Raw genomic sequence first — 27,872 nt, 5'->3', positions numbered from 1 at the left:
CCAAGTTACATTTGCCTTAACTTTCAGCTGAACTTTCTCAAGAGTCCAAGAATGTAACCTGCCTTATTTATATTGTTTCGTATGGGAAAATAACATTTAAATAACAGTTTGGTCATGCATCATCAGATGGAGGTAACTCAAATGTTACTATGAAAGGTGATGTACAAGAAGGTGCTGTTTAAATTTTCTTTGATTTCAGAAAGATTTTTGAATACCTACAGGAAGATCTGTCAAATGTACCCAGTCATTATTTAGATTTCAAAGAAACTTGAGCTATAAATTTTTTAGAATATGACATTTGGAAAGCATGTTGCATCTTAAATGAAAATTATTTTTGTGTTTATAGTTATGACTAGGATATTGCTTGTAACCTGTGAGGAATTGGTCTTTGGAGGTTTTAAAAATAAAAGGCTGTATCTTCTTTTGTATTGCTTTAATTTTGTATTCTAAAATGTCATGAAATTTTATTTATTTGTTACATTTTTAAATCTGAATTTTGAATATGAAAAGCTCAGTGAAATAGAATGTTCCTTTTTATTTGATGGGAAAAAGTTTGCAAAATGTCATAACTTTTTTGAGTGAGTTTTTAACTTTATTAAATCAGTTTAATGAAACAGTTATTTCTGAACATCATTTTCAATTTTTTTCTATATTAGTGATTTACTGAAAGCATGTATTTTAAAATAAAAATCCATTCTTGATATTTTTGTAATTATATCAAGGTCTAGTGTGTCTGCATTTGTCAAAATGATGAGTTGATTTTAATCATTTTCTTTGAAAGGTTAATTTGACTTTTCAATATGGGACACTGCTGGGAAATGATGTTGTCCTCAAACCATCCAGCTTGACTTAGGTGAGTCATTCACAACACTGCTGCCAAAATATTTGGATAATGGGAAGAGAAAAAGCAAGGATATTGTATGTCACCAGTATTTCCAAATTTTGTTGGTAAGTTTTTTGCTTTTATGGAATAATTTGAACCATAAAGTTTTATTATTTCACTTTTGTACATCCTTTCAACATCATTTTATGGTGCATTATCCTGCCACACAACTTTCCATTAAGATTTTTAGACCAGTATTTTGATATTCTGTTATTTGGGTTTTAATTTTGACACTACCAATAACATAAGGAAATGGTCAGGAAATTTATGAAAATATGTGACAATAGCAAAATGTTAAAATTTATGGCAAGTATGATGGAAAGATTACTGGTGAAATTGAGGAAGTAATCAGTATTCCAGAGACTGGAGTAAAGTTTTTTCTTTGAGATTTTAGAGATTATGCCTTTTGATCATATGTACAAAATAATTTTATTTTCAAATTTATCTGAAAAAAATTGCTAACCATGACCTAGTCTCAGCTAGATTGTGCCCTATCTCATTGTTCTTTCTGTCACAGGAATTAGAGAAAAGTGCACCCAACCATTATTTAATGAAACAAATTAATTATGTCCAACTCCACAAACAAAAAAGTATTTTTGATGATGATTAACATATTTTCATTGATTGTTTTATCTTATAGAACATTAGTAAAATGCAAAAATTATGATATCTTTTTTTATTGTGAATTGACAAGTCCAGCCTTACTAACAGACAAGAACTGTTTTTAAACGGACCTGGTAGAAATCCAAATTGTCCTATAAGGCATGTTTATGAGTTTCACATACTTAAAAATATGATGTTCAGTAGCTGATAATAAGGATACTTGAATTTGTTATCTATGGAGAATGAGGCATTTACATTATGTTTTTTGATTTTTTTTTCGATTTGAGTTATATCATTTTAATTTCCTAGTAAACTGGCATTCAATTCATGTGAAGTTCAGAGGAGGAGTTTATTAATGTTTATGAAAATTGCTTGGTATTTGTTCATCTTTCTTTTTGTGATGGCTGATGGTTGATCATTTTGACTGCTTTCTGGCATTATACCACAAAAAGTTAAATTTGCTATTTATATGTTTTTTATTTTTCTTGAACCTTATTTTCAGTTTTGTATTTGTAGGTTTCTTAACCGGGGTATCACATGGGAGAACAGAAAGATAAGTGGGGGTATATAAAGTCCGAAGAATGATATCAGCATATTCCTGGAAAAGTTCTTTACCCATCATTGCTCAGTGTTCGTCAATGGTAAGCAGTTGTTATTATTTTTGTGTCTGTTTTTCTGTCGTTTTGACTCATATACGTTGTTTATATTCACTTGCTTGGCATTTAAATGTCACCAGTATATTGTTGCTTAACATTAGAATAGCGTAATTATAGCATATCTTCAAGAGGGTAAGAGGGTATAAGATTTATAGAATTTTATGTATCTCATTTTTAAAGCTCCCTCCTGAACTCTTAGAACTATATTTCTCTATAACTAATCAACTCTTAATATTATTATGGTCTTATTATTATGGTCTCATTCTTGTAAAAAAACTTGATTGTACTGGTTATATATTTCTTCTCAACAGGCAGTTTAGGCAAAGATGTTAAGTCATGGTTGAGTGGTGAGCTTGGAATGAGCCTGACAGGTGCACCTGGCGTGTGTACTAACCCACCAATGGTAAGGTGACAAGTCTGTGCACTGTAATTTTATAAAGTATTGTGACAGCTTAGCCACTGTTCATCCTCAAATGATATCTCATGGACCCCAGGGCTCCATAAGACAGACCAACCGATCTCAAAGAATTCCCTTCTAGTTGGTCTTGGCCTGAATAGTGCATGTTTATATACAATGATAGAATATAATATATTTATAAAGTGTTAGAATCAATATTTTTAATGCACCTAGTTGTACAGAAAATTTTATAAATTCCTCTTGAAATATTTTTTTGTGTATATAGAAAGAATTTATATGTAGGGACCCTGAGGTAAACTTATATGTCAGACCAACTTGTATGCCACTATTAAAGGTACATGTGGTATATGATAATGAGATGCCAGGTTACTTATCTTGTGCTCCAATAAATATATGAAGGGCTAGTTATGATATTTACTAAATTTTATATTTTAATAATTAAGTTTTGAACATATAACACTTTATGCAGTTTACGGTCTCATAGCAAAACGTTACATTTACAGATGAAATTGTATATTTTCATCAGAAATTATAAACAGCAGTCAGGGATGGATGGGAGGCTCCTGCCTTACTTATAACTTATGAACTCATCCAAAACAAGAATGGATGCAGCAAACAGCAGTAATAAAATATTGTTCTTAGTTTTTGAATTTTGGGTGATTTTGATGATGTTTAAACAAACATGGCAAGGCCTAGATGGTTTAAAATAAATCTAGCATGATACTGGGTTGTTGCAGTGGCTCTTGTTTATCAGCTAGGGTGTATCAAATATCTCTTTAAAAATTATATATTATATAGAACTATGTTACAATACCATATATTTTGAGTATAAGATGACCTTTAAATTATAAAATTTGCCCCAAAAAATTGGGATTCGTCATTTACTGCCATTCTAAAAATCAAACCTTGAATTCTATGTGATGTTTATCGGTAGGCTAGCCTCGGCCACAATAACCACTGATAGTCATGAAAAGATTCACATTATGAAATAAATTGACAATAAAGGTAATAAAACCATTTTTACCGTATATATTATTGGCATATTTGAGGAATAATTCCATGTCGATGAAATCAACTTTTATCTATGCGAGCCCAGCTGAGAAAATATAAAAACATCATGGTTGGGCTCACAGCAACCTGTATCTTTCAGAAATTTTAATTTTAGTGTAATTACAGTGGTAATAACATTTAGGATAACATAATATTCATTTTTCATTAAAAATTCATTATCATTTTGGTGGTAAATAACAAAATTTTGGATTACATACAACTGTTTAGAACAATTCAGTCATACAAATGATAATTCAACCTAGCCCCTTTGCAAATGATGCTGCTTTCACACCCATTCATTAGAAAAGGTGCAGAAGCCTGACAGCTGAACATGCATTTTCCATACTCTGTTCAACATGTCAGAGGTATGGTCCTCTTTCTTGAACTACTTGACCAAGAAAAAGACCATGGTGTGGTGAAGTTGCCAGTCAGTTCAGAGACTTACTCAGATTCCTCCCTCCAAGGAAGTAAGTCTTCCTTATGTAAAGACCAATGGTTTGTATACTCTGTAGGAACAATTTGCAAGTTTTAAAGGTAATTTGTATTTTTTGTAATTATACAAACATGAGGTCATTACAGTTAGGTGCCTACATCATGCCACCCTCATTCTGATACCTGGGCCGAAAGGCAAAGTGAATGCTTGCCGTCTGGGTGGGTGGGACTCCCACCAGTTGGACGGTAGTGTGTAATGCATGTAAATAATATATAAAAATTAATAAAATAAACTGTCTGTATGGTTGGAAACTATATTGGCAGAAAGGGAAATGGTCATGCAGATGAGTGATTAGGAAAATTGAAGACTAAATTCATGTAAGAAGAAAAATTGAGAATTGAATTTATGTGAGAAGAAAAATTTAGGACTGAAGTCAAATGAGAAGAAAAATTGAGAACTGAAGATATGTAAGAAGAAAAATTGAGAACTAAATTTATGTGAGAAGAAAAATTAAGGATTGAAGTCATGTGAGAAGGAAAATTTAGGACTGAATTTAAGTGAGAAAAAAATATAGGACTGAAGTCATGTGAGAAGAAAAAATTGAGGGCTGAATTTATGAGAAGAAACATTTAGGACTGAAGTCATGTGTGAAGAAAAATTGAAGACTGAAGTCATATAAGAAGAAAAATTGAGGACTGAAGTCATGTGAGAAGAAAAATTGAGGATCAAAATCATGTCAGAAGGAAAATTGAGGGCTGAATTCATGTGGGAAGAAAATTTGAGGACAAGTCACTTCAGAAGTAAGATTGAAAACTGAAGTCATGTGAGAAGGAAAATTTAAGACTGAAGTCATTTATGAAGAAACTTGAAAACATTTCAAATGAGAAGGAAAATTGAAGACTGAAGTCATGTGAGAGGGAAAATTGAACACTGAAGTCTTGTATGTAGAAAAATTAAAAACTCAAGTCACACGAGAAGGAAAATTGAAGACTGAAGTGATGTAAGAAGAAAAATTGAATACTGAAGTCATGTGAGAAGGAAAATTAAAGACTAAAGTCACATAAGAAGAAAAATTGATGACTGAATTCATGTGAGAAGGAAAATTGAAGACTGAAGTTACATGAGAATAAAAGTTGAAGTCTGAAGTCATGTGAGAAGGAAAATTGAAGACTGAAGTTATGTGAGAATAAAAATTAAGACTGAAGTCATGTGAAAAGAAAAATTGAAGACTGAAGTCATGTGAGAAGGGAAATTGAAGACTGAAGTCACTTGAGATGGAAAATTGAAGGTTGAAGCCATATGAGAAGTAAAATTGAAGACTGAAGTCATGTGAGAAGAAAATTGAAGACTGAAGTCATTTGAGAAGAAAATTGAAGACTGAAGTCATGTGAGAAGAAAATTGAAGGCTGAAGTCACGTGAAAAGGAAAATTGAAGACTGAAGTCATGTGAGAAGAAGAATTGAAGCCTGAAGTTATGTGAAAAGAAAAATTAAGACTGAAGGTATAAGAAGAAAATTTAAGACTGAAGTCACGTGAGAAGGAAGATTGAAGACTTAAGCCATTTGAGAAGGAAAATTAATGACCGAAGTCACTTGAGAAGAAGAATTGAAGCCTGAAGTTATGGGAAAAGAAAAATTGAAGACTGAAGCATGTGAGAAGGAAAATTGAAGACTAAAGTCACTTGAGAAGAAAAATTTTAGACTGAAGTCATTTGAGAAGGAAAATTGAAGACTGAAGTCATGTCAGAATAAAAATTGAAGACTGAAGTCATGTGAGAAGAAAATTGAAGACTGAATTCACATGAGAAGGAAAATTGAAGACTGAAGTTATGTGAGAAGGAAAATTGAAAACTGAAGTCATGTGAGAAGAAAAATTGAAGACTGAAGTCATGTTAGAAGAAAATTGAAAACTGAAGTCATGTGAGAAGAAAGTATGAAGTCATTTGAGAAGAAAAATTGAAGACTTAAATCATGTGTGAATGAAAATTGAAAACTAAAGTCATGTGAGAAGGAAAATTGAAGACAGAATTGAAATGAGAACTAAAATTGAAGACTCAAGTCATGTGAGAAGGAAAATTGAAGACTGAAATCAAGTGAGAAGAAAAATTTAAGACTGATATCATGTGAGAAGATAATTGAAAACTGAAGTCAAGTGAGAAGGAAGATTGAAGTCACTTGAGAAGAAAAATTGAAGACTGAAATCATGTGTGAAGGAAAATTGAAAACTGAAGTCATGTGAGAAGGAAAATTGAAGACTAAAGTCACTTGAGAAGAAAAATTGAAGACAGGTCATGCGAGAAGAAAATTGAAGACTGAAGTCACGTGAGAAGGAAGACTGAAGAATTAAGCCATGTGAGAAGGGAAATTGAAGACTGAAGTCTTGTGAGAAGAAAAATTGAAGACTGAAGCCATGTGAGATGTAAAATTTAATACTGAAGTCATGTGAGAAGGAAAATTGAAGACTGAAGTTACATGAGAAGAAAAATTGAAGACTGTGGTCAAGCGAGAAGGAAAATTGAAGACTGAAATAATTTGAGAAGGAAAATTGAAGACTGAAGTCATTTGAGAAGAAAAATTCAAGACAAGTCATGTGAGTATGAGAATTGAAGACTGAAGTGACATGAGATGGAAAATTGAAGACTGAAGCCATAAGAGAAGTAAAATTGAAGACTGAAGTCATGTGAAAATTAAAATAGAAGACTGAAATCATGTGAGAAGGAAAATTGAAGACTGAAGTCACATGAGAAGAAAAATTGAAGACCGAAGTCATGAGAAGGAAAATTGAAGACTGAATTCACGTGAAAAGAAAAATGGAAGACTGAATTCATATGAGAAGGAAAATTGAAGAATGAGCTCATGTGAGAAGGAAAATTGAAGACTGAAATTATATGAACTGTCACGTATAAAAGTTGCCATTGGTGAATTTATAGCCTATAGAAGTATTGGCACCTTTGTTTCGAATCATTATTACCATAACAGTGGTGCGTAATTCTGCTTTACACTGAAGCTCAATCCGTCCACCTCCTCAAACCTGTTTTACTTCACACTGAGGATCAGTCTGTCCCTTATGGGTTAACAGGTCAACAAAAAGTGGATCTCTACATCCATTTTGAATAAGATCCAAGTTGTTCACCAAGTAGCCCAGCCTTCTGTCCCTTCACTTTCAAAATTATTAATCATGTGAAGGCAGATTTCGAGAATTTTGTAGTGACTAAAAAATGAGAGATGATGGAGAATTAAAACCATTTGCCACGGTCATCCCAGTTTCAGGAAATTCCACCAAGGAATGGGCAGCACTACAACTCCCTTTTGAAACAGAAATTTTTAGCTCCCTTTAGATGTAGCTACACAACAGTTTGGGACCCCTATGAGAATCCCAGAGGGGACAGCCTCGGCAAAATTTCATGCTAGGATCTATCTCCCTAGTATTATAACCTGTATCACCTCGCTAGAAGTTGCTACCAAAAGGCTTGTAGAAGATTCCAGAACAATTTTGCTATTGTGGCTAAAATTTTTATGAGAACCCTATGGAAAGCACTCAATGACTTTCTAGAGTGGTGCATAAAAGCTCGAATGGAAGCATTGGAGGGCTCTAACAAGTCACTTCCCAATGTAACGTCATTATTATGGTCTAACCCCTTTTGTAAGGACCTGTTTGAGGAGTCTGTTAAGGCTAAACTTAACAAGCAAGCCCACCAACAGAATTGCACAGAGTACGCTCTTCTGGGAAAAGGGGAATTTAGGAAAGAAAAACCTGAAACTTCCCTTTACCCAACGCTATGATAAAAAATCCTCTAAACCTTCAGTCACCCCAAAAGTATTCCTCAATCCCTACAAAGGGACAACAACAACAGCAGCAAGGAAATCCTTTTCACAAGGTCCGAAGACCCTCTTATACAACCACAACGCACATACAACAAAAGGCAATCTTCTTGATTGCATTAGCATCAGGAGCTCATATTAGTGAACTGGGCTCTCTTAGATGGGGATGATGCATCATGCAAATAGCTAACCATCCATTATTATTGTCCCCTGGCCCTTCATTCCTGGCCAAGAATAAGGATCCTTTAAAAAGGAAATCTATTCTTATAAGAAAATTCAGTTTAGCAGACGACATTATGCCCGATTCAAGCACTTAAGGTTTACCTAGAAGTCACAGCAAACATCCCAGAGGGTCCTATTTTCCTACACATTTTCCTTCGCCGTAGCACAAACTAACCACTCTCTCTACAAAGGCTGAGAATGATGTAGTGTTTCTCATTAAAAAGGCAAATCCACACACACACTCCTTCCATAGGTCACATGATGTCAGGAAAGTAAGTACAGTATGTTGTTGGCCTTCTTCAGAAATGTCTCTTTCGAAGAAGTCTCCGAAGGTACAGGGTGGTCATCAGTTAAATTATTGCCACGAACTCAAACAAATTTGACTACACTGTTTATCAGTAGGTGGCTTTGTTAATCGTAACCCCTAGGTGCTACACCAGAAAACCAGGGGTCTTATTGATGGTGAGTGTGCTAACTATCACTGGGAGAAAGGCAACAGTACTGCAACCAGACCCAGCATGTTTAGGCAAGCCACTGTAGTACTACATCCTAAAACATAAATTCATGTATATGTTTCTTGTTCTTTGATACTAAAGCCTGAGGAGTATTTGGATTACAGAATGGGCCTTAAAATTTGTGGCTTGACCTTGGACTGGAAATGGTTTTCTTTTGGTGTGTGGGGATTAAAAATTGAGAGCTTAAGCCTCTTTTGTCGCTGTCAGTTTCTTTGTAAAGCTACTTGAGGATAAAACAAGCGACTACTCTGTCAAAAAACAGGTTTTGACATAGGAAAAACCTATTTTTGGTAGTCACTGTTGTGTCCTCAAAACCCTCCCATTTCCCTGACGAAAAGGCATGGGGTTTGTGCAAGGGATCATCTTGCATTCACCAGCAGAAAGTAATGCTTCTTGGTCTGTGCGATGGGTCTGTTGTTGGCACTATGGCAGATGCGCATTAATCACTTCCTCTTCTAAGCAGGTTTTGACAATTGAAGAACCTCTTCTAAGCAGGTTTTGACAATAGAAGAATCTGGGTATACAGCCTCGCTGTAAAGATTTGGGAAAGTGGCCCCTTATCTTCGAGTCCATTAGATACTCCATCAAGTGTTACAGTGTTTATCACTACGGCACAATACCCAGCATGAGACCAGCCATAAGAGAATTCTTTGACGTTAGTTTGGTCACCATGGAGCCCTGGTAGACCATGGAGGGTAAATCCTTGAGTACTCAACAGCGACTACCAGAAATAGGTTTTTCCTACGTCAAAACCTGCTTTTTTCAAGTACAGTACTTGCCTCTCTATTTTGTATCCCCCCCCACCTCTCCATTCATGTGGATGGAGAAAGAACTGATTGGAAGGCAGCAGACACTCAAACCAGTGATGCATCCAAAAGGGATGGGTCATAAATAGCTTAAACTAAATGATCTTATTAATTTTTTAGTTTTCACATGCTACTGTCCTCCCACTTGACATAGGGAATACAGCTATTGTAAAACAGAGGAAATATTTTAAAGAATAGATTTTAAGGATTTCTGTTATTTATATAACTGGTTGATTAATTGTTGTTGTTGTTGTTATACCAATAATATGAAAAATGATTGCAGTATAGGAGAGGGTTTAGGCAGCTGTTCTCAACCCTAGGGATGTTATATATCATTCCTAAACTCAGACAGAGAAGTAGCACTTCAGCATAACAGAACCTTTGGGCCTGGCTTACTTATAAGTCACAAAGTCTGTTAAGTAACAAAGACTCTATATTGTAATCTGGGAATGAATATTGTGCAAATATCTTACAGCTAACAGCAACTCCACATAGTTACTTACCTAAACTAACTTGTACCAAAAATTCAGTTTAAGAGGTTTGTGTAAAGATGTATCACATCTAGAATGGTAGCTTAGCAAAAACTAATCACAGTAAAGTAGCTGATAAGTATAGAAATCTTTTTAAATGGAGGTCCATAAAGTTTAGGTGTTACCTTCATTGTGCATACTTGTAGTGCATTGAGGTCAGAGTTGAGAGCGTCCCATTGCTGGATGAAGTTTGGAGATTTATATTGATAACAAGCACAATGTAACATTTTTATTGTATTGTCATTTTGGTTATTATTACTTTATAACTGTAGCTGTGTTTTTTGTAACTTTAGGATTGTTATCGTGTTGTATGCGGAGGGATTCCAGAAACAACTGAGCTTTTGAAGGAACGTTTCGATTATATTTTCTACACTGGCTCGTCACAAGTGGGAAAAATAGTAAGAGAAGCAGCCAACAAGCACTTGACACCAACTACTCTGGAACTAGGGGGCAAAAGGTATGTTGTAAATTTTGCAGTTATCATAAACTCTCATTTTAAGGGGAGTGCCAACGCCATAAGGCCCCATGATAAAGTAAATGACTGTTTCTACCTTATGACAGAAGGGATCTGCTTCAAAATCTTACTACGTATTCTACAACTAATAATGAAAATCCTCTCATAGAGAAATTTAGAAATTCGACCTCTAAGTTCGTTTATTCTCGTTTGCAGTACATATATGTAGTTATACTACACTGTAAAAGTTTCATTGAATTTGGTTCAGTCTTCTTGGAGGAATAATTATTTATTTTTGAAAAAAGTAAGTTTTAAGAAAGCAGCAAAACAAACAAAATTTTGGACTTGAAAGAATCCTGAGAGAAGTACAAGCGATGAACAAAATTGTCTGTGAACAAATCTGAAAATTTTTTTTAGCAGTGACTTTTCAAGATATGTTTATTTATACGTAAAACAGTCCAAAACAATGTATAACTCAAACTTGATCCCATCCAGGATTATTCATACAGACTTTTTTACGTATTTTACAATTTGTTGTTCACAATGCCATACAAGCGATGAACAAAATTGTCCATGAACTAATCTAAACATGTTTTTTAGCAATAGCATTTCAAGATATGTTTATTTACACATAAAATAGTCCAAAACAATATATAACTTGCTTGATCCTATCCAGAATTATTCATACAGACTTTTTTACAAGTCTTTTGATAGCGTAGTCTCGTTTCATCCTCAAGGAGTTGCCTTCCATGGTCTACCGGAGCACCATGGTGACCAAGCTAATATCAAAGAATTCTCTTCTAGTTGGCCTTTTTGGCCAGGTATTGTTTCGTAATGATTAACATTATAACACATGATGGAGTATATAATGGACTCAAAGATAAGAGGGCTTTCCCTTATCTTTAGCGAAGCTGAACCCAGTTTTTCCAACGTCAAAAGAACCTGCAAGAAAGAGAAGTGACTATTGCACATGCGCATCTGCCCTCTTGTTTACAACCGGGCTGTTAAAGACCAGGAGCCATTAACTCTCTTTGGTCTATAGCGAAAGGTTCACGTCGTTACCAGTGCTCTGAAAAAATTCGACTTTTTTCTCTGTTTTCATTATCGAAGATCATGGAAATATAAAAAATAGCAAGATAAGTGCTTAATATTGAGTTCTACCTAAAGTTCTAGTTTTAAACTTTTGGAATTAATAATTTCGTTGCAAAAGTCGGAACCCGGCTCGTTGATTGCTACCTAGTTTCTAATAAAGAATATTATTATTATTATTATTATTATTATTATTATTATTATTATTATAATAATAATAATAATAATAATAATAATAATTATTATTATTATTATAAAGCATTGATAACTACCTAGTTTTGTAAAGGGAAAATTGTTTTAAATTCTAACTAAATGTTTTAACTAAAAGAAATGTTCCACAACTTATCATTAATATTGAAAATCCTTTCAGATTATACAATGTCTACAATAATCTAGGCAGTAAGTGAGAATTAATTTATTCTAGATTAATAGTGGATGCTGTCCATAGTGTATGTCCTAGGATTACGTATCCTTAAGTGGCCTAGCTTAGACCGAGGACCTAGGATCAGATAATAACAATATCTGAGCAAAATAAATCAATAACCTAACAATAAGTCTACATATTAGTATAAATTTTTTCCTTTTATATATGTAAGCCTGTGCACCTAAGCATGAGCTAAATAATCCAGTACTAGCCTAGGCATTACTTTATATCAAGTTAAGTGATAACTTTTTATGAAACATCCCATTTTTGAACTAAATTGTTAGCCTAGACCATCTAACCTAGGACTAGATGAAATAGTAATCTGTGCTGGATGAGATGGTAACCTAGTCTTAAGGGTACATACTAAGGTAGCTAATTGTGTTTTATGTAACCCATACCCTTAAGTGTGAATTAAATAATCCAGATTAGACTGTAGCCTAGATTAGGGTAAGTTATAGCCTGGCTTTAAGGTTACATTTTAGTAAGTTTTTTGTTTTTATACAGCCTAGCCTATGCATTTAAGAGCGATCTATAATAGTCTGGATTAGGCAGTACCCTATACTAGGTTAAGAAAGAACAAATAAGCCTAGGATTAAATAAACTATCCTAGGCTCAATAAAAATAACCTAGTTTTTTATGACGTTGTAGCACGTCTGTAAGGCTACATACTAGTGGGGTCTTATGTAGCCTATATCCTTAAAGGTGATATAAACCCAGAAAAGGCAGTAGCCTAACCAGGTTAAGTAGGAACCCCTTTTTAAGGAATGTCCTACTATTAGCCTAAAACAGCTATGGCCAAATATCAGATAAAAGGGTAGTCTGGGCCAGATAAAACAGAAAACCAGTTTATAAGAGGATTATTTTCTTTATAGTTTATATCCTTAAGTTTTAAATAAACCTAGAATAGGTTAAGCAAGAACCTTCTAAGAAATCCTCTATTCTACCTATGTCTATAGCATTAAAAGCTATAGAAGTTATCCTTTACCAGGTCAGTGAAAAATTGATCTCTACTTCCATTTTGAATAAGACCCAAGTTGCTCACCAAGTAGCCCCAGCCTTCTGTCCCTTCATTTTCAAAAGTATTAATCATGTAAAGACAAATTTTCAGAATTTGTAGTGACTAAAAACAAGGGGCAGTGGCAGAATTAAAACCATCTGCCACAGTCATCCCAGTTTTGGGAAATTCCACCAAGGAATGGGCAATGCTGCAACACCCTTTTGAAAGGAAAAAGCTCCCTTTAGATATAGCTACTCAGCAGTGGGACCCCTATGAGAAGATTCTCAGAGGGGACAGCCTTGTTGGAATTTTATGCTAGGCTCTGACTCCGTAGTATTATAATCTCTACCACCTTGCTGGAAGTTGCTGCCTAAAGGTTTCCAGAAGGCCCTAGGATAGTTTTTGCTGTTGAGGCCAAAAGTCTTATGAGAACTTGATGGGAAGCACTTTTGACTTCTTAGAATAGCACATAGAAGTGTGAATAGAAGCATTGGAAGGCTCCATTAAATCACTCTCCAATGTCACTGCATTATTACATTCTAACCCCTTCTGTAAGGACCTGTTTGAGGAGTCTGTTGTGGCTCACCTCAACGGGCGTGCCCGCCAACCGAATTGTACTGTGTATGCTCTTCTGGGGAAAGGGGAATTCAGGAGACAAAGAACCTAAAATTTCCCTTTACCAACTCCAAAAAAGGATCACTTTGGTCAAAAATCATATAAGCCTTAAGTCACCCCCAAAAGTTTTCCTCAAAAAAACAGGTAGGTGGTCAGAAGGGGCAATTCCCTACAAAGGGACAACACAACAGTAAGGACATCGTTTTTCACATGGTCCAAAAACCATCTTAAAGGGGGGGGAAAAGGAAAAGCAACACCTGGAATGTCTATCAAAGGTGAAAGCAGAGGAAGAGGAGGAGATACTAAGAGGAATTGTATGGTTGGGGGTCGGCTTCGACCACATCGCAGCCAATGGAAGTTTTTCCCTGTGGGGGTACAGCATTATTTATGTGTACAGAAAGGCCCTGTTAATGGGGCCTATAGAGAAACATGCTTATATTTGCCCCCAAGTACGTCTCTTCATTGTCCTCAAAAAGGATTCCTCCAAAAGAAGAGTGACCCTCACCAATCAACATTGAACAAGTACATTGTTTCCCAAAAGTTTTGGATAATTATCGTTGACTAATTACAGTATCTTGAATCATTCTAAAAGGGACTTAGACAGTTTATATAGATCTGAAAGATGCATACTGGCACATCCCTATAGCCGTTCCCTTCCGTCCCTTCCTAAGGTTCCAGATAGGGAAAGATATGCACAGGTTCAAAGTCATGCCTTTTGGGCTAAACATTGCCCCAAGAATGTTTTACAAAATTAGCAATGGTTCGTTCGAGAACTCAAACAAAAAGGAATACAACTAATAGCTTACCTAGACAACTGGTTGATCTGGGGGCCCACAACAAAAGAGTCCTTGAAAAACCTAAGAGTAATGGTCAACAGACTACAGTCAAAAGGTTTTATAATAAATTTGAAAACATCCTACCTCAAGCCCAGCAGACACTTGCAGTGGCTGGGACTGTGTTGGGATACTCTTCACGGCCTGTTGTCTCTCCCCATCATACTCAAAACAGAATAAGGCAAGTCCTCAAAAGGTTCCTTGCACAGCCCAGAATTTCCAGATGGCAATCAGAACGTGTGATGGGCCTGCCGCAGTTCGCATCACTAACAGATCCAACACTTAGATTGCAACTAAAAGTATGAAAAAATTCTGGCTATCACATGCAAGAAAAAAGATGCAGGACTGACCTCATCAAAGGATTAAAAAAGTTGGGGAGATACTTCGGCCTTGGATCCAGAAGGAATCTCTGGCGAAACGGGTCATCCTGACTCCTCTGTCTGTATGAGTGACAATACACACAGATGCCTCGTTGACAGGTTGGGAGGATAGTCAGGTGTCAGGGAGGTGATCAGCTGCTCTGAGGAATTCATATATCAATTTCCTGGAGCTGATGGCTGTCTTTTTGTCTCTCAAAAAACTCAAACCTCCAGAAGAGAGACACAACATAACTACAGTATCCTACATCAATAGGTTGGGACCACGTTCACACCTCCTCTCAATGTGGTAATGCTAGCCATCCTTTGGATGGCGCAAGCAAGGAAATGGCACATGTCTGCAATTCACCTCACAGGGGGTCTCATTGTAAAGAGGACTCTCTATCAAGGAAAACGACAGCCTCAACAGAGTGGATGTTGGACAACCACTCTTTTCAAACGATAGCCAGCATGCTTCGACAACCAGAAGTGGACCTGTTCGCCACGTACTAAAATCACAAACTCCAAATAATATATGTGTCTCCAAACCTGGACAGTCAAGCAACAGCAAGAGATTTCTTTCTAAAGACTGGAACAAGGGGAGGATGATGTATTTCTCCTCCATTGTCCCAGATTTTGAAGATTTTGAGGAAACTTCCTATTATTTCAACAACGGATGAAAAGATCAATTTCACTATTGTTCTCTGTTTAATCCCAGACAGTAGGAGGGAAAGTCGTTTACACTTCCTCCTTTCTGAGCCAAGACCTGCATGTCTGGATTTTTTAAAAATATCTATCGTGAAAATTACTCTCCCAACTTTGCTAAGTACCTAGTGTAAAAATTACGGACATCATCTATCTGGCAATACCAGTCCGGTATGGAAGATATGGTCAGATTATATCCATACTGAGAGCCCAGTTGAGATTTTCTATAGAAACATTATTTTTCTTATACAGTATACCCTTTTGAAGACAAATGCCTTGCAATCACAACAGTCATGGCATACAAGGCTGCATTAAAGGAACCCTTGCTTTTTGGATTTGGGATTGACTCCAGTATAGAAGTTGTTACTTCCCTTCTGCAGTCTTTTGCTCTACAAAGGCTCACTCCTGAAAGGCTTCCAGTTACTTGGTCCCTGAACAAGGTGCTTAGACTTCTATCAGCTCCTCAGTTCAGCTGGCCCAATAGAACCACAACGCACATGCTACAAAAGGCAATCTTCTTGATTGCATTAGCATCAGGAGCTCATATTAGTTAACTGGGCTCTCCTAGATGGGGATGATGCATCATGCAAATAGCTGACCATCCATTATTATTGTCCCCTGGCCCTTCATTCCTGGCCAAGAATAAGGATCCCTTAAAAAAGAAATCTATTCTTATAAGAAAATTCAATTTAGCAGACGACATTATGCCCGTTTCAAGCACTTAAGGTTTACCTAGAAGTCACAGCAAACATCCCAGAGGGTCCTATTTTCCTACACCGTAGCACAGACTAACCACTCTCCCTACAAAGGCTGAGGATGATATAGTGTTTCTCATTAAAAAAGCAAATCCACACTCCTTCCATAGGTCACATGATGTTAGGAAAGTAAGTACGTTGTTTGCCTTCTTCAGAAATGTCTCTTTCGAAGAGGTCTCCGAATGTACAGGGTGGTCATCAGTTAAATTATTGCCACATGCTTGAACAAATTTGACTATACTGTGTATCAGTAGGTGGCATTGTTAGTCTTAACCCCTAGGTGGTACGGCAGAAAACCAGGGGTCTTATTGACAGTGAGTGTGCTAGCTATCGCTGGGAGAGGGGCAACAGTACTGCAACCAAACCCAGCATGCTTAGGTAAGCCACTGTAGAACTAAAGAATGGGACTTTAAATATGTGGCTTGACCTCGGGCCAGAAATGTTTTTTCCTTTGGGGTGCTGTGATTAAAAATTGAGAGCTTAAGTCTTTTTTTGTCACCTGTCAATTTCTTTGTAAAGCTACTTGAGGATGAAACAAGCTACTACACTATCAAAAAACAGGTTTTCTGGGATCGACCTGTGTCGCCGAGTGAAATGTCCCATATAGCACACATTTCTAGGTATAAATATTTGCTAGATATACCAGAGAAAAAAGCTATACAGCTAATAGGATGCCAGAGTTACTACCTCTGGAGCGATCATCCTTATAGGATGTCGATATGTCATCTAGGAGCGAGTGGAAGCCACTACCACAGATGCTTTCCACTATTCTAAAATATAATAACAGTCGAGCGCGTCAGAACGAGTGAAAATTGAAACTATCATTATAAAATAGGAGCATAAATAAGTAATCTTCAAACGTCCAAGACGACAGAAGATATGAGAGCATAATGAGGCTGGGGACTACTGCCACGAACGAACACGAAAATGGCGGCGCCGAGCCGACCAGGCGTAAGTAAATAAACGGGACATAATTAGTCCAACCAAGTCCCAAAACAACAAATTTGAATACTCAACTTAGATGAAGATGCGTCCTGATCCATCGAAGCCATAGCGAAAAACCAGGAAGCCAAAATAATGCAAAAGGAAGCAAAAATAACACGAGCAAAAACAACGTGTGTTTTGGAAGGCGTGCTATGAAGGGATGGAGGTTCTGGGTAGAAGTAGTAGTAGCAAGCGGAGAAGGACCGCTGTATCGGCACCCCTTAGGTAGAGGGGTTTTGGGAGAGGAGAGGTCTATTTGGGTTAAGCATCTGTGGTAGTGGCTTCCACTTGCTCCTAGATGACATACCGACATCCTATAAGGATGATCGCTCCAGAGGTAGTAACTCTGGCATCCTATTAGCTGTATAGCCTTTTTCTCTGGTATATCTAGCAAATATTTATACCTAGAAATGTGTGCTATATGGGACATTTCACTGGGCGACACAGGTCTTCACCCAGAAATAGATTTTTCCTTTGTCAAAATCCCTTTTGATGTAGGAAAAACCTATTTTTGGTAGTTGCTGTTGAGCCCTCAAAACCCTCCCACTTCCCTGATAAAAAGGCATGGGATCATCCTGCATGGACCAACGGAGAGTAATGGCTCCATGATCTTTAAAGAAGAGGGCAGCTGCGCATGCGCAGTAGTCACTTCTCTTTCTTGCAGGTTCTTTTGACGTTGGAAAAACTGGGTTCAGCTTCGCTGAAGGTAACGGAAAGTGCCCTCTTATCTTTGAGTCCATTATATACTCCATCTCATGTTATAATATTAATCATTACGACACAATACCTGGCCAAAAAGACCAACTAGAAGAGAATGCTTTGATATTAGTTTGGTCACCATGGAGCTCTGGTAGACCATGGAAGGTAACTCCTTGAGGACTCAACAGGGGCAACCAAAAATAGTTTTTTCCTATGTCAAAACCTGTTTTTTACAATTTGTGGTTCACATTGCCATACAAGCGATGAACAGAATTGTCAGTAAACCAATCTAAAAATTTTTTTTAGCATTATCACTTCAGGATATGTTTATTTAAATATAAAAACTAGTTGAAAACTGTTAATAACTAAAATTTGATACTTCCTCAAAATTCAGCAGTGGGCGCACCTCTTAACCATTACAGTCTGACATAGCATAAGCTAATGCATGCACATACTTCAAGAAATATGCATATGAATGGAAAGGTAAAAGAATGCACATGCAAGTAGACCAATTATTTTATATTTTGTGTCCTCATCACAGCGAGTTGATGATAAAATTTTCTATAAGTGATAAAGTGCTGACTCAGCTGGCTGAAGTGCTTTGGCCCAGCACGAGCTTCTTCATCTAAATGCTTAAGAAAAACAATATGCAAATCTACATATTCTAAATGTTTGCAGTTGTATACAGCAAATCATCTAAGTTATAATTTTATATCCAGAGGTAAAATGTATACTCCTCAAAAAATGTACCCACAAAAAAAGTATGAAATTCTATCTCACATTGAAAAGAAATAAAAATCCCCCTTTCTCTCTCTTCTCTCTCTCTCTCTCTCTCTCTCTCTCTCTCTCTCTCTCTCTCTCTCTCTCTCTCTCTCTCTCTCTCTCAACTCAGCATATAAAGACATATTTATGAAAGTAAAATTAACTGTAAATTTATGTAAAAAACTTGATAAAAAAGTTTACCCATAAAAAAAAAAAATATGGAAGCTGTCCCGCTTATGTGGAGAAAATTAAATTACCTCTCACTCTCTTTCTCTGGAATCAACATAAAAAATATAATGATAAAAGGCCAGGTGTTTTCACGTAAATACGAACTTGTTTAGAGTGATTGTCTCTTGTAAGTCAAGCAAGATTGGGAACCACAATCACATCTGTTTTTCATAAAAAAGAAGTTGTGCTGCTTACCTTTTCAGTGATCTCAAATTATCTATTGATGTTAAAAAAGTCATTGCATAATAAATTTCAATAACAAAATTGTCTAATATTATTGCCTTAATGCAAATTATCACTTTTTCAAACAAGAAAAAACAGCACGGTAATTACAGCATAGCTTAGCGATATACCCCTAACTTCTCACCTTGTTAGAGGTCTAGTGGCTCCCAATTTAAGTAAAAATAAGCCTATCCATTAAAATTTTAAGGGACTAAAACTTTTCACTGGTTCTTAAAAGTAAGTACTTAGCTTGAATGGTGTTATTGAAATTATTCGCTTTAGTATGTCAGAATATTTGATATTTCTGAGAATAAGTGTCTGCTAGTGTATAATTAGTTTTTTTATGTATATATATGTGTATATATATATATATATATATATATATATATATATATATATATATATATATATATATATATATATATATATATTTTCATGATGTTGCCTTGTAACACGTATATCCTCCTATAATTTTGACATATTTACTTTTTTCATGTGTTATGTTTGATGATAATGATCGCTAAAGTGTCATATTTAGTTTGGCATCAGATATCAAAAGAACTAATGATTGAATAACTTGATAGCATAATTTAGAATTGTAAATACACTTTTAATAGTAACGTAATTTGGAACGAATATCTGTCTTGATAAAAGCGTAGTATGTGAACACGTGTGTGTGTCCACCAGGGCTTGTTTCATTTCAATTGTCATCAGTTGAGATAAGAGGGACGCTTTGTCTTGGTTAGTGATGACAGCTTGCGAAAACAAACGCCGATTCGTCCCATACGGGCTCGAGACGAGTGATTTCACGTTGTTTCATGGTCAAGTCACGTGTGCCACTTGGAGGGAAAGAATACGTGTCCTGATCAATTACGTCATGTTTTGTAAGATGCATTCAAAACGTTTTGCTGGGATGACGTCATTTTCCTTCTAGAAGCTTCTCCATTGTATCTCGCACCCAAAACGCTTTAATGACGTCACTTCCCTGCTTCTAGAACTTCCCTTTTGTATCTCGCACCCAAAATGCTTTAAGGACATCATGTAATTGTTTCACGTACTACTGGAATCCTAAAATCTATTTGATTCTGATTTCTGAGACCAGTCGAGTTGGTTCCCCTCTCTCTCTCTCTCTCGTTCTTAGGAAGAGATCACTTTTAACGTAGTATTTTGTGGTCACATATTAACATTAACTTTTGAGATCTGAATTTAGCAAAGTTATTTAGTTCGTAATGGCGCCTGGTAAAAAAGTGTGTTTTGCGTAACGCAGCTGCAGCAAGTTGTGTAAGGTAACGTGAATTTTACTTATTAATACCATGGTATGATAAGTTAGGAAATTTTGAACAAGTGAAATCATTATTGATAAATCTTATGTGTATTTTTTGTGTGTTTTTCTATTTACAATCTCTTTATATTTTCACATTTTTTATGTTTGTGATGTAACATTTATTTACATAGCATTTTAAATATTTCTTGGTAATTTAACATTGCATACGTAATTTAACATTGCATATTTGATTTTGATATCTTGTGTTAAGATTTTCTTTTTTTAATCATAAGTAATTCTTGATAGTTTAAATTTTGCTTGATTAATTTAAATTCCTGATAAAGTTTTTGTGAATTAATTTTGTTTCATAATTTAATTCAAGAATTAATTAAGTGTTGTGTTATTTTCGAGTAATAATAAATTTTTCAGATTGTGAATTCTAATTAATTGTGAATTCTAATTATAAACTTTGAATTTGAAAATAAATTTTTGTATTTAACATTTTTAGAAAACAGTGTTTCATTTATTGACCATCAGTGAATAGGATTGATTGTGTGTGCATAAGGCAAAGTGATAAACATGTTTTGTTCTTTTAGTTTAGCTAAAGTGAATTAAGACCAGGGAAACAGTTACAGTTTTTGATGGAGTGATGCCCTTTTACTCTAGAATATTTCTAGTTTAATTTTTGATACCTCACACATATTCTGATAGACTTAGTTTGATTTTTCAAGTGATTGATAAATAAGTTTTTTCTTAAGGGATCACTGTTACCTTTAGATACTCAGTCGTAATAATTATTGGTATGAGAGTTCAGGTATCTGGCTGAAGTGAGGTATATTTTTGAATTTTGAGATTAGTTGTGTAATAGCCAGGTACTTGATACTATAGCATATATTAGGTAATATGACAATATATATATATATATATATATATATATATATATATATATATATATATATATATATATATATATATATATATATATATATATATATATATATATATATACATATATATATATATATTGTATATATATATATATATGTGTTTCCATCCCCAGTTTCTAACGGGGTTCCGTTCTACATTTGGGTCAGTAAACCAAAAATCGTTGTAAGCCGGAAAAAATCATTTAAATCGTCAAAAATCATAAGAAAACCTTACTTTTAATGCTCTGGGTGCATTGAAAACGATGTAAACTGCATTATTATTGAGTTTTACATAAAAAAACCTTCAAATTATGATTATTCTGCCGTTTTGGGGCCATATTTCTTCCGTCGGAGAATCACAACGCCGTAACCCCAGAACATGCAATCATAAGTATTGGGGAAATATTTTCTGATGAATATATTTGATATGTGTCGTAACCTCGAACGTGTAGAAGTCGGAACCGTCGTAAACCGGGGACTGACTGTATATATATATATATATGTGTGTGTGTGTGTGTAAATATTTAGGTACCTATAAATTTCTAAGAGCTTTGAAAGTGCTTTTTGTGTTGAGTATATCAAGAAGTTTTAAATCAAAGAATAGAACTTATAATATCCTGACCTGGTTGTATTAAGAATAATTCCAAACTTAAGCTATTGGTGTGATTGTCCATGGATTTTTATAGTGGTGGAGTAGAGTATTATTTTTAAATGATGGTATATAAAATTATTCCCTGATGTGAAATTATTAAGACTCTTGGTATTAACCCTTAAACGCCTACTGGGTGTATCATACGTCGACTAAAATTGTCTGTTGGGTGCCAAGTGGACGTACCGTACGTCGACTACAAAAAATTTCAACCTTCGGTCACATTTGACTTGACCGAAATGGTCGAAAAACACAAATGTAAGCTAAAACTCTTACATTCTAGTAATATTCAATCATTTACCTTCATTTTGCAACAAATTGGAAGTCTCTAGCACAATATTTCGATTTATGGTGAATTTAAAAAAAAAAATTTTTCCTTATGTCCAAGCAGTAACTTGGCCGAAAATTTCAGAAATTCTTTCGTCATTTTGTCGTAATTTTTGCACTGTTTTATATTAGCCGTTACGTAAAGTTTTATATATGAAAATGTGCGCAATTTCATGTAAAATACAACAAAATACAACCCATGGTTGTAGCTTTTATCAGTTTGGAAATATTTTCATATAAATCTCGATAACTGCCAAAATTTCAACCTTCGGTCAACTTTGACTCGACCGAAATGGTAAAAAAATGCAATTGTAAGCTAAAACTCTTACATTCTAGTAATATTCAATCATTTACCTTCATTTTGCAACAAATTGAAGTCTCTAGCACAATATTTCGATTTATGATGAATTTTTTAAAAACTTTTTTCCTTACGTCCGCCAGAAATTCTTTCACGCGTTGTCGTAATGTTTGCACCATTTTATATTAGTCATTACATAAAGTTTTATATATGGAAATGTGCGCAATTTCATGTAGAATACAACAGAAAATAACTCATGGTTGTAGCTTTTATGAGTTTTGAAATATTTTCATATAAATCACGATAACTGCCAAAATTTCAACCTTCGGTCAACTTTAACGCAATACCAAAATGGTAAAAATCGCAATTATAAGCTAAAACTCTTACATTCTAGTAATATTCAATCATGTACCTTCATTTTGCAACAAACTGGAAGTCTCTAGCACAATATTTCGATTTATGGTGAATTTCTGAAAAAACTTTTCCTTACGTCTACACGCCGTAACTCGCCGAACATCTCAGAAATTCTTACGTCATGTTGTCGTAATGTTTGCATCGTTTTACATTAGTCGTTACATAAACTTTTATATATGAAAATGTGCGCAATTTCATGTAGAATACAACAGAAAATAATTCATGGTTGTAGCTTTTATCAGTTTTGAAATATTTTCACATAAATCACGATAACTGCCAAAATTTCAACCTTCGGTCAAGTTAGTTTTAACTCGACCGAAATGGTCGAAAAACGCAATTGTAAGCTAAAACTCTTACATTGTAGTAATATTTAATCATTTACCTTTATTTTGCAATAAATTGGAAGTCTCTAGCACAATATTTCGATTTATGGTGAATTTAAAAAAACATTTTCTTACGCCTGTGCGATTGGCGAACATCTCAGAAATTCTTTTGTCACATTGTCGTAATGTTTGCACCGTTTTATATTAGTCGTTACATAAACTTTTATATATGAAAATGTGTGCAATTTCATGTACAATACAACAGAAAATAACTCATGGTTGTAGCTTTTATCAGTTTTGAAATATTTTCATATAAATTACTATAAATAGAAAAAATTCGACCTTCAGTCAACTTTAACTCGACCAAAATGGTCGAAAACTGCAATTGTAAGCTAAAACACTTACGTCTAGTAATATTCAATCAATTAGCTTCATTTTTCAACAAACGGGAAGTCTCTAGCACAATATTTCGATTTATGGTGAATTTTTGAAAAAATTTTTTTACGTCCGCGAGTTACGGATTCATGCATCATATTGTGATAATATTTTCTCTGTGTTGCTTTGTTTGTTTTACAATTTGTTATATACCAAAATCATCGCAATTTAGTGTACAATACAAAGAAAAAAAAATAATCCGTTAGCTTTAACCGTTTTGCTCACAGCGTGATTTGTATAAAATTATATATGAAAATTTTTTTTGTGCTGTCATATATTTCAATATTTATATATGATAATGATATTTTTTCATTTCTGATGGTTGCATACTAAACTTCAGGCAATGACAAAAAGGAGCCAAAATGAACTCTTAATCTTAAAAACTAAGTGTGCTGTGATTTTTGAAAAAAACTTTTTTCCCTTCAGGTGCTAACTCCCAAACGCCACCGGCATACGGGAGACGTTTTTGTAAATAGAGGCTCGGCGTTTAAGGGTTAATGAATGAAGATAGAGCCAATAAGGGCAAACAGTTTTGGTCAGTTTAAAAGATTTTATGAACTACTTCACTTTATTATTTCATATCAGTATAGTATTTTGAATTAATACAAGATTATGAATGATTTTTTTATTTCCTTTGAGAAAGTTTTCATACTACAGTACTTTCAAGAGCAAAAAGCTGGAAGAGTAGGCAAGTGTGAAAAACTGACCTAATATTGGATTTAAACTTCTGAAGGTATTTTAGGCACATTGCCATTAAATTTTTCTTATTTTTCAGCCCTGTGTACATTGATGATAGTGTCAATATGGATGTTGCTGTCCGACGTATTTTATGGGGAAAGTGTATAAATGTTGGACAGACTTGTATCGCTCCAGACTACATCCTTTGCTCCCAAGAGGTTCAAGAGAAATTTATTTCAAAAGCTGGTGAGATTTTGAAGGAATGGTATGGTGATAAACCAAGAGAGTCTCCAGATTTATGCAGAATAGTATCAGAAAAGCATGTGAGGTATGTACTATATGGTCTTGATAGCAAAGATTGAATCATTTTTGAATCTCTATACTTTTTCTGATTTGGATAAAGTCTTTTATAATATTTCCTGTGAATTCAGATAGTTTTATGTAAGTAACTCACCAAATAATTACATAGCTATTAGTTTCTACATTACGTGGCAGCTCAAAATTTAAAAATCGTGGTAGCGCTCTTTTGGTTTGGGTGTAAGTAGGCTGCCCCGCCCACTTTCGGGGAAGAATAGGTACAACACAGCTAAAGAGCTCAATTCGTTTCTACCAGTCAATGATTAAACATTTGTTGTTGAGCAGCTCTTGGATTTGTTTTTCACCGGATAGACAGAGAAAGAGAGAGAGCGAGAGAGAGAGAGAGAGAGAGAGAATGAATATTAATAGAGAAATGAGACAGAGAAAGAGAAAGAGAGTAACAATCAGGAAGTGTCGTGAGTATGTAGCCAAAACACTTGGTGCCAGAATAATCTAAGCGCAACCATTAAAAACTGCCTACCCATCTCACCTGTGACCTGACCTTCCAACTTTCACCGGAACCTGAAGACTTCTGGTGACATCATTAGTCCCACCCACAAAGGAGGAATTAAGTCAATTAATCACACCCAAGGGACGTGGTTAGATAATCTTCAACCAATAAGGACGACTACAAGACGGAATAGAAGCAATTGTCCACCTACTGGTGGGATGGCCATTTCCTTTGAAGAACCTTCGAGAAAGCAAGCTTGAAGGGAGAGACGCAGAAGAATATCCGAGAGCCTTAGTGGAGCGAGGTCGAGAGCCTCACCAGTTGTGGGTTAAGAAGATTCAAGAAAGGCTCATACTTCAATTCGTAGTCATACTACTTAACTTGTATGTATACAGGTATTCCCCTACTTACGATGGGGTTAGGTTAAAAAAAAAACCCATCGTTTGTTGAAAAAATCGTAACTCGAATATGGCCTAGCCTACACTAGGGTAATCAGTACCATCTATACATATATGGTAGCCTAGCCTACACTACACAGTATATTTTATACATTTGGTATAGTAATTATTAGTGTCAGCTAATTCTGCAGGTTCAATGCAGACTGACATGATAAGCCAGTATTAAGAGAAATTGAGTAACAAACAAGGCCTGGCCTGCACTTTCGTATATCATATACGGTAGCCTAGCGTACATTATACTGTATTCTATTTCCACATAACACCGCCGTATTATACAAACATCAAAATAACGAATGTGCATCTTTTCCATGGATCTTTTAAAATATTATGCTTTACTACACTGTATCCAGTCGTAAATATTCTTATACTGCTTTTGCATTATAAATTCCGATCATAGCGATCAAATGTTTTGGTTCGGAATCGATCACGCGGTCTTTATTTCGATGCATTTAACTCGGTTCAGAGGGCATTTCTTGCTTCAAGTTAGCGTAAATGAATCTCTAGATACTTTATTTATAAGGGACGTGTATTTTTCGTTATTGAAGTGTTTTTATGTCGAAATATAACTTAAATATGTCTCGTTGTGAAATTATTTTAGCCATTTTTTCGTTAGTAGATGACGTTGGCAGCTGGCTGGCCCTTTGTTTTGTGTAAACAAAAAAATCAAGATTCCGTTAAGCTATTTTCTCTTGATTTCATCATCATACTATGAGCTTTTCAGTATGTATCTTTTATTGGCGTAAAAACAGCAGTAATATGTGTTCTTTCATGTCCAGTAGTTTTGATTAAAATACTTTCCAATTTTATTTGCTGTCGAGTTTCATCCATGTTGCCAATGCACGATAATTTATAGTCATTAGCAGCTTGAACATTCTTTTCTCAGTGTCAGCTACAACTTGCAGCTTAATTTTACTGCAGCAGTATATTTCCTTGCCGATCTTTTCTCCAAAGCGGATAAGGGTAGTGTAAAAACATATCAGTGCTTAACGTCATTTTTAACATAACTACGATAATTGTTTAACCGTACGATGGTTGAAATACAAGCAAAACAGTTGTTCCGATTTGGTTATTAGCAAAACAACAGTCTCGTTCGGTTGTTTATGGCTGTACGCATTTTCGCAAGAGTATAAGGTTACTAACAATGCTTTTATTATTCTCTTACTTTTTTAACTAAGAAGATGGAATAAAGAGATGGAGAAAAAGAAGTTGGTCTATTGTAAGTTGGTCTTTCTTGCTGCCTGATTTCGGCAATTGTAGTATACGCTGTTGCTTGTGCCCGCTCGAAATTTAAAAATATTTTCTAAATATTGTCGATGCTGGTATTAATTGCTAACTCCCATCGTAAACTCGAATTATCGCCACTCGTGCACTACCTGTATTTACAAAGCGCACAAAAGTGGTGCAAACGAACACTGACCTATTTTTAACTTCCGACACAACGAGGGCAAGTGAGGTCGGCTCATTGAATTAATGTACCTATTCCAGCCTCTCGGGCCAACGATATCATAATCGTGACGCTGCCTGATTATACGTTGTTGCCTGTGCCAGTCACCCGCGAAATTTAAAAATACGTATTTTCAAAATATTGTCGTATCGATATTAATTGCTAATCCCATCGTAAAAGCGAATTATCGTAAGTCGAATTATCGTAACTCGAGCACTACCTGTACTGTATTATTTTACTAGCGTATTAATGAAGTAAGAAAACTGCACTGTGTCTTCTGAAGCCTCCTGAGACTCTAACAACCAACAACAAACAAAGCCAGAAATGATAAAGCAACTATAAAGGAAATAGAAAACTAATTCAAATAAGAAGAAGCAACAAAACATTACTAATACAAACATTACAAAGATAACAATAATAAACTTCTTTACATTGGTAACGGGTAACAAATAAAACAGACATTACATATATATATTATATATATATATATATATATATATATATATATATATATATATATATATATATATATATACAGGTTGACCATCACTAATCCAGCATCATTAGGACCTAGAGGGTGCCAGATTAGCCATGTACTAGGCTAGAATACACGAAACACAGTAGCTAAGCACCTCATCCTAGAATTAAAATATCAAATAAATCAGTACAAGTTGGTTAATAAAGAAAAGACAGTTATCAAATATAGGTAGTGCTCGAGTTACGATAATTCGACTTACGATATTTTGAGTTTACGGTGGGGTTAACAATTAATACTGATACGAAAATAT

General features: G+C 35.1%; 1 protein-coding gene across 1 annotated transcript in view; it reads left to right on the top strand.

Moving 5' to 3' along the window:
• The window catches only part of LOC136843497 (aldehyde dehydrogenase, dimeric NADP-preferring-like), a 177,663-nt gene that overhangs the window by 52,107 nt on the left and 97,684 nt on the right, over positions 1–27,872 (top strand). Inside the window, exons 6-8 of the mRNA XM_067112032.1 lie at positions 844–895; positions 10,232–10,394; positions 24,472–24,702. Coding sequence (XP_066968133.1) covers positions 844–895; positions 10,232–10,394; positions 24,472–24,702 — 446 coding nt within the window. The remainder of the gene's footprint in view (positions 1–843; positions 896–10,231; positions 10,395–24,471; positions 24,703–27,872) is intronic.

The sequence above is a fragment of the Macrobrachium rosenbergii genome, chromosome 11, assembly GCF_040412425.1.
Source record: "Macrobrachium rosenbergii isolate ZJJX-2024 chromosome 11, ASM4041242v1, whole genome shotgun sequence".
In the NCBI taxonomy this organism is placed as follows: domain Eukaryota; kingdom Metazoa; phylum Arthropoda; class Malacostraca; order Decapoda; family Palaemonidae; genus Macrobrachium; species Macrobrachium rosenbergii.
Note: the sequence above shows the minus strand (reverse complement) of the source record. Positions and strands in the feature narration are given on the sequence as shown.